At 39.1% G+C, this 8,922-nt stretch overlaps 1 protein-coding gene across 1 annotated transcript in view; it reads left to right on the forward strand.

Moving 5' to 3' along the window:
* The window catches only part of chchd7 (coiled-coil-helix-coiled-coil-helix domain containing 7), a 24,720-nt gene that overhangs the window by 10,495 nt on the left and 5,303 nt on the right, over window positions 1-8,922 (forward strand). The window contains exons 2-3 of the mRNA XM_008438235.1: window positions 3,677-3,736; window positions 3,837-3,935. Coding sequence (XP_008436457.1) covers window positions 3,683-3,736; window positions 3,837-3,935 — 153 coding nt within the window. The 5' untranslated portion in view covers window positions 3,677-3,682. The remainder of the gene's footprint in view (window positions 1-3,676; window positions 3,737-3,836; window positions 3,936-8,922) is intronic.

Here is an 8,922-nt window from a genome sequence, read left to right on the forward strand (position 1 = left end):
GCATTTGAATTTTTAAAAGTTGAATTTTTTTATATGCTGAATTTTTTTAACACTGAAAAATATATATATTGAAAATTTCGTCACTTTGAAATAGGAATGTGAATTTTTTTAACAAATGAAAATTGCAAACGTGTACAAATAATGATACTGAATTTTTTTTTAGGTCAAAATTGTATTCTGAACTAATTTTGAAATTGAAAAAGTAAGCGCAAATATACAACATTCAAGTTTCAAATGCATTTTTTATTCAAATTCTGATGGCACATATTTACTTCCATACTGTTTCTCTGCCTTCAGGAAGTCATCATAACATCAGTCCTCTATTAACCCTTTAACAATGACATTGAATAGGCCATTCATGCAACTTATTCAGTGTCATGTCTCTTCATAATAATTTTCATATTTCTTTTAAATGTATAGATTTAGATTTTTATCTCAATGTTAATATTGTTTTATAAATATTAACTTGAAATGCATCTTTCCATCATTGTCATTTTGAATCAAATCTTTTTGAAGTTGCATTGATGTTGTATATGATTTGCATGTGTGACGTGTTTCAGCTACAGTAAGTTCTCTATTAAGAGATAACTTTAGAGGTGTGCCGATCGATTGGCCACCGATCATAATTGGTCGATTTCCGTGAAAAAGTATGATTGGCGATCACCGATCTCCAAAACCGATCACCTGTATCTCACTTTGCAGCCTGCATGTGCAGCTGATCTCCTCTTTCCTTCTCACTGCTAAGCAACGTGGTGATGAACTTTAACACAACAGTGAATGGGGAAGTTTGCGTGTTGCAACGGAAAATTACCTGAGGGGTGAAGTCAAGATGCAGCAACACAACGAGTCTGATATGACATTTAAAAAACAAACACTTGACGGAATTTGGCTCCATCAAGACTCAATACAGGTAAAAAAACAAACAAAAAAAACATCCGGAGCGGCCAGATAGCAGGTAAAGCAGCGCACAGCTACCAACACTCACCCGGAAGAGCACGATGGTCAAAAAGCTAAACAAATAATAATATAAGTCAACGAGGTAGTGATGTAAGACGCTGGTTGTGATATTGCTGTTGGACCGCCGCTCCGGGCTGCTGGTGGTAATGGAGCGCCGCTCAACCTCCACTCAGCAGTGACCTCACACCAAATGTCTGCTTAAAGCTGCAGCATGTAACTACTACAACAAACAACAACAAAAAGATTTTATATATATATAATAAAACTTTCGCTATGTTCTAACAATCTGATTAAAAAACAAATCCATCTCTGCCTCCTGGCATTTTGCAGAATCACTCGCCTCAGTCAGAACCAGCCAATCAGAGCCAGTGTTACTCAGCTAGCCGTGCTCTCAGGAAGTTTGGATTTAGTAACTCAGGATTGTTTATTTTGATACAACCTGCATTTGACTTTGAATGAATGTTTCATTTTTTCTTGCCTATATCAAATGTGCCTTATTTGATATAGGCAGATTTATTTGACTCTTGTGCAATTTATGGTACTGAGAGCCTTACTGTTAAGTATTCCTTTACTAACTGCAGGTTTTTCAGTTGTCCTTTTCACAGAATAGCTGTACTATTGTGCCTGCAAGGATTTTGCATGTTTTATGCCTAAATTAGGTGAATTTATTACCAGATCATTTCTTAATTTTGCCACATCACATAGTAGCATTTAACACACGCATGAAATAACATGTACGCAGCCTGTTGCACTTATTCCTCTCATCGTTTTACCTTTTAAATATTTTTTCGATTATTTTATTTTACCACTTTAATTATTTTTACTTTGCCAGAAGAGTATCTTCAACAATGTTGACTAAGAAAGTCATAATCTTTTTCTTCGTTGTTGGGATACTTTTTATACTCTGCCGAGTGCAACAACATGGCCTAATTGTTTACACCGGGGATCAGCTGATTGCACTGAAACCAGCTGGCATGGAGTCCAGATCCACTGAAATCCCAGAGGAGTTCTTAAGGACACATTGGGGTTACAGAGGAGGAAACAAACAGAGCAGGAGAGCAAACGGGAAGTTTATGGAGAAGAGAAGTGGTAAGCCGTTTCTCCCCTCTGTTACCATGGGCAACATGAGACCGATGGCTATCAAGATGGATGAACTAACATCACTGTCCAGGAGCCAGAAGGAATACCCGGAATGTAGTTTAATGTGTTTTACGGAGACATGGCTGCACTCGGACATTAGTGATCAGCTTCTCCAGAATGACAAATTAAAAATTATATATGAACATAGTCTTATGGTCAGATGTTTGAACTCTGCAACTTGCTTTAAAATGTAAAAAATTTATATTTAAACTAGGGATGGTCTGATCAGACTTTTTGCTGACAATTCCGATACCAATCATCCATGAGGTCAATCTCTGCCGATCACTGCCAATCGCCTGGAATGGCTGTTAATTTTTTGCTTTCGGTATAAATGATACTATGTTATCTGGCAAAATGGAAATATTATCTGGCAAAAAATTCACCTAATTTGGACATATTCTAATATACATCTAAAATCTTTTTATTTATTTTTTTTAAGTTGCATGCTGCAGCTTTAAGCAGAAGTTCGGCGTGACAGTTCACTGTCCGGTGGAGGTTGAGCGGCGCTACGTTTGTGAAATATTACTACCTGTAGCGGTGGTCCAAGAGCGAGAGCAAAACCAGAGTCTTACACCGCTAGCTTGAAGACTTACATTATTTTTCTGGTTATTTGTTGAGCTTTTTGACCAGGATGCTAATCCGGGTGAGTGTTGGCCAGACAACAGAGCAGCCTGTTGTCTGGCTGCTCTGGATGTCCTTTTTTCCTTCAGTGGGCCTTGATGTACCCAAACTCCATCAACTGCTTGTTTTTACATGTCATATTAGATTCGGTTTGTCGATATATTTTGTCGCACTTCATCCCCGAGGTAATTTTCTGCATCAACATGCAAACGTTCCCACTCGCTCTCAGAGAATTAAAGTTCCACACAACAGGATTTTTTGCCGCGCGCTTTCGCAGTGTGAAGGAACGAGGAGATGAGCTGCACACGCAGGCTGCGAAGTGAGATCAATGTGATAGGTTTTGATGATCGGCCACAAGAGACGGTGATCGGCGATCACTGATCATACACTTTTTCACGGAAATCAGTCGATTATTGGTTGCTGATCGATTGGCACACCTCTAATTTAAGCCAATCTACACTATTTCTCTGTCATAATCACAATCAGGTTCCAATGTAATCCCTTTAAAACACAACTCAGACTATGTTATTTAAATTAAATTTCAATTGACTTATTGATTTTACAAAATGATATGTCAGTTTACAACAAATGTCATCTCAAGGTACTTTGCAGAACAACTAAACCAGTTAATGTACAGAAATATCTAATCAATTCAATTCAATTGTACAGATATATCTCTAAGTCAGCTACATCTGTTCCAGTTGATCCTTGTTAACAATACAGTCAGGGTCAGTTTTTTTCAATTTGGTTAAAATGTTTAAGGAATTCCGGCCGATTGTAAAGTGCACATTTCTTTTTTTAAATTCACAGAAAAAGTAGAGCGGTAAAGGCAGTAGCAGCTCAGCCCCTCCAGGAAGTTGTCCTAGTTAAACTGAAACGATGATTACTGACTTGCTAAAAGTTTTTCTAAGAACAAATAATTTCAAAACTATAACTTTTCTTGTTTTTCTCTTCACAGATCTAAATGGATAAAACGTCCCGAAGGATTTCGAACCAGGACATAAACCCCTGCTTAGAAGTAAGTTACTGATCCTCCCCATGCTGGACGATACTGAGTGCTGCTCTATGATTGGAACTGATCCTATATAAGTTCAGTACATTTACATTTACTCTTTCAGGAAAGTGATGCCTCTCACAAGTGTTTGGACTCCTGCAACTATGATAGGAGCAAGTGCTCAGCTTACTTCCAGAGATACAAGAACTGCAGAAAATATTGGGTGAGTTTATTTAATTTATCATCAGGATGAAAGTAAAGGAACATATGCATAAACAACACACAACAAACCACTTCGAAGTCTGAATTCACACCAGGCTTCTGTAGTGCTGTATGCCAGAGTGGAGTTGTTACATGGTCAGGCAGGTCCTGGAACAGAATTGATTCTGGGGCTACAACAGGAAAATGGGCTACATGATGGTGCATTTGGCAGATCAGATATTTCATGTAGATCACATGCTCGGACCGGTTACCTGTGTCAGCTATATGTAGAAGATACAAGCTCCTTTCCTGTTCAGGGCTGTTTCTCAAATGGTAGTATGAACATGTAGCAGATTAAGTCAGGATTTTCCAGATATCCTGGCTAAAATAAGCCAGGCTTTCTGGCTAAACTGACATAACACAAAATGGTACTTTGTGTCATTTTCTTGTGGAAATCAAATATCCTTTTCGGGAACCGTTTGACAAGGTGTGCATAAGACTGACATGACACCGTCATAAACATGAAGGAGTCTTTGTGAATGTCTATGACTGTTGTCATGAAGTGTCATTCAGTAAATGACACTTTTAATGTAAAGTTGCTTTAAAAGTTTTATTGAAAGTCCATTAAAAGTGCCAACTTTGCACTAGTGTCATTATTTACAAAATAATGCAAAGTTGGAACTTTTAATGGCCTTTCAATGCAACTTTTTGCGGACTTCCAGTTATACGATGTGTGTCAAAGTCAAACACCCCACTCCCTCTCCCCCCCAGCGCACACAGAGTTCATTGTGCCTGTGTATCATCCGCATAGTTATGGTAGCTGATCTTATTTCCTGCTATAACATGATCTAGTGGGAGCATATAGATATTGAATAAGAGAGGTCCTAGGATTGAACCTTGGAGTACCCCACATGTGACCTTTGACCTCTTTGATGAGAAGTTTCCTATTGAAACAAAGACATCCCTGTTCTTTATGTAAGATTCAAAGCAGTTGAGCACTGGACCGGAGAGTCCGACCCAACTCTCCAGTCGATTCAGTAAAATGTCGTGGTCAACAGTGTCRAAAGCTGCACTGAGGTCCAACAGAACCAGCACTGTGGTTCTCCCACAGTCTGTATTTATATGGATGTCATTGAACACTTTGATTAGGCCAGTCTCCGTGCTGTGGTGAGACCGGAAACCAGACTGGAAGGAGTCAAAATGATTTATTATTGTTAGGAAGTTATTCAATTGTTTAAAAACTGATTTTTCAATCATTTTGCTGATGAATGGGAGGTTGGAGATCAGCCTGTAATTCTGCAGTAGTGATTTGTCCAGATTGTTCTTTTTTATCAGTGGTTTGATAACTGCTGTTTTCAAAGCCTGGGGGAAAAAAAACACCTGAAGAGAGCGATGAGTTACTATTTGGATCAGATCATTAATGACAGGCAGGTTGTGTCAGATGTCCAGAGAAGGAGAAAGTTAAGTTTGCTTAATTTCTACTCTTTTTGCAAACATTTTGACTAGATTTAACTGTTTAAAACTCCCGAAGTGTTAGAGCAACGCTCATGAAGAAACTGCCAGATGTCATTGTCGTCCTATCTGGTGACCCGTCAACTCTTCAGTTCGTGAAACCACAAACTAGTTTCTGGCAATCCCGCCAGAACTGCACACATGGTAAAAAGCTCAGGCAGGGTTCACTAGACTGCTCTTAGAACTACAGAAGGGTTGAAACTCAGCTAATTCATTTTTAACTGGCAGAAGGAGTGTCTAAATAAATGTTTAAATATATCAATAAATATAAATTAGGCAATTATTGCAAAGGTGATTAAACAAAGAAGCCAAATAATCATATACTTACTAATTTCTTGATTTATTTAATTTTGGCTGAAATAGCTCTCCATATGCTTAGGTTCATCTTTTGACAATATGGCTATGATTTCTGAACTGTTGAAGAAAAGGGGCATTGTTATGCTGAAACATCTGCTCCAACATGTTGTAACTAACATGTATGATGCTGTTTCGTTGGCTCAAAGATTTTAGATTCACTCTGTCCAGACTGTAGACATGAAGGTGGCAAAATGTAAGCATATGTTATCCGAAGACCAAAGGACTCATAAAAGGATTGTCTAATAGATTTTTAACACCTGATAAAACAAATATTTTCTTTAAATTGTGTTTTAAGCCACACTTGATGTCATTGAATGCCCTATTTTTTATTTTAGAGATGGAGAAAAATGAATGGAAAACATTGGATTCTGTGATTAGAAAGATAGCATACCTAACTAACCCTTGTGAAAGTATTCAGCCCCCTTTAAGTTTTCAACCTTTGACCGCTTTTCAGGCTTCAAACATAAAGATCTAAAATTTGTATTATTTGGTGAAGAATCAACAAGTGGGACACAATCGTGAGGTGGAACGAAATTTATTGGATATTTTAAACTTTTTTAACAAATAAACTGCAAAGTGGGGCGTGCAATATTATTATATTAATACTTTGTGGCGCCATCATTTGTTGCAAGTCACTTGGTTTTGTCCATCAGTTTTTCACATCGAGAGACTGATTTTCTTGCCCATTTTTCCTTGAAAAACAGCTGGAGCTCAGTGAGGTTGGATGGAGAGCGCTTATGAACAGCAGTTTTCAGCTGTTTCCACAGATTCTCAATTGGATTCAGGTCTGGACTTGTGAACCAATCCACTGTAGATTTTGCTTTATGTTTGGGATCTTTGTCTTGTTGGAAGATAAATGTCCGTCCCAGTCTCAGGTCCTTTGCAGACTGTAACAGATTTTCTTCCAGAATGGTCCTGTATTTGGCTCCATCCATCTTCCCATCAATTTTAACCATCTTCCCTGTTCCTGCTGAAGAAAAACAGGCCCAAACCACGATGCTGTTTGACAGTGGGGATGGTATGTTCAGGGTGATGAGGTGTGTTGCTTTTACACCAAACATATTGTTTTGCATTCAATCAATCAATCAATCAAATTTTTTTTGTATAGCACATTTCAGCAGCAAGGCATTTCAAAGTGCTTTACATCACAACAAACACAAAAACACAAAGTCATGCAACATAGAATCAAAACATAACAGTAAGTCAAGTGCCATCATTAAATTCTTAATTGATTACATTTCAAATACAACTCTAAACAGGTGGGTTTTTAGTTGAGATTTAAAGGAAGTCAGTGTTTCAGCTGTTTTACAGTTTTCTGGAAGTTTGTTCCAGATTTGTGGTGCATAGAAGCTGAATGCTGCTTCTCCTTGTTTGGTTCTGGTTCTGGGGATGCAGAGCAGAACCAGAACCAGAACCTGAGGGGTCTGGAAGGTTGATACAACCAAAACGTTGGATTTTTGTTTCATCTGATCAGAGCTCCTTCTTCCACGTTTGCCGTGTCTCCCAGGTGGCTTGTGGCAAACTTTAAATGAGACTTTTTATGGATATCTTTGAGAAAAGGCTTTCTTCTTGCCACTCTTCCATAAAAGCCAGATTTGTGCAGTGCATCACTGATTATTGTCCTATGGACAGACTCTCCCACCTCAGCTGTAGATCTCTGCAGTTCATCCAGAGTGATCATGGGCCTCTTGGCTGCATATCTGATCAGTCTTCTCCTTATTTCAGATCAAAGTTTAGAGGGACATCTAGGTCTTGGTAGATTTGCAGTGATCTGATACTCCATCCATTTTAATATGATTGCTTGCTCAGTGCTCCTTGAGATGTTTAAAGCTTGGGAAACATTTTTTTTAATCAAAATCCAGCTTTAAACTTCTCCACAACAGTATCTTGGACCTGCCTGGTGTGTTCCTTGGTCTTCATGATGCTCTGTGCGCTTTAAACACAACTCTGAGACCATGACAGAGCAGGTGCATTTATACAGGGACTTGATTACACACAGGTGGATTCTACTTATCATCCGTCATTTGGGACAACATTGGGTCATTCAGAGATCCAAACTGAACTTCTGGAGTGAGTTTGCTGCACTGAAAGTAAAGGGGTCCAATAATATTGCACGCCCCACTTTGCAGTTTATTTGTTAAAGTTTGAAATATCCAATAAATTTCGTTCCACTTCACGATTGTGTCCCACTTGTTAATTCTTCACAAAATAATAAAAATTTTAGATCTTTGATTGAAGCCTGAAAAGTGGCAAAAGATTGAAAAGTACAAGGGGGCCGAATACTTTCGCAAGGCACTGTACAATTGTGTTCAAAATAATAGCAGTCCCACATCACTAGCAAGATAAATCTCTGTTTTGGTTAGAATTCCTTCTTCTACACTACAAGCACGTTTCAAGAAGGTTTAGTAAAGGTATAGGAAACCAACAGAAACAACAGGCTTGATGTGCATGCTGCTGATTCTGTGAAACTGAATCATATTCTAAGAGGGGCTTTTTTTTAAAAGTAGCAGTGCCAAGTTCAGTTAGTGAGGTTTTTGATTATGTGAAAAAAATGGGTGTTAAGCATTTATTTTTGCCATGATCCTTAAGGGTTCAAGGCAACTGATGTTGCACATGATGGATGTGCATTTGTCTTTGAGAAACAGAGTATAAAGCTCGCTCAAGACACTGTTAAGAAGAGCATTAAATTAATGAAAGAGGGGCAAACCCATAAAGAAGTGCAGAAATGGCTGTTCAACTAAAATGATATCCAACTCTTTAAAATGGCAGCCAAAACCAGAAAGAAGAGGGGAAAAAAGAAACCAAACCAAAATGGCAAAGGCTTAGCCAACGATGAGCTCCAGGAGGAGCACCACTTTTCCTTCAAGCACCCCTTTTCAACAACGGGGGGGACTCAGACCCGCACCCCTTTTCAACAACGGGGGGACTCCGACCCGCTCCCCTTTTCAACAGTGGGGGGGACTCCAACCTGCACCCCTTTTCAACAACGGGCGGGGACTCCAACCCGCTCCACTTTTCAACAACGGAGGGACTCCGACCCGCACCCCTTTTCAACAACGGGGGTGACTCAGACCCACTCCCCTTTTCAACAGTGGGGGGGACTCCAACCCGCACCCCTTTTCAACAACGGGGGGGACTCC

The sequence above is a fragment of the Poecilia reticulata genome, linkage group LG20, assembly GCF_000633615.1.
Source record: "Poecilia reticulata strain Guanapo linkage group LG20, Guppy_female_1.0+MT, whole genome shotgun sequence".
NCBI lineage: Eukaryota > Metazoa > Chordata > Actinopteri > Cyprinodontiformes > Poeciliidae > Poecilia > Poecilia reticulata.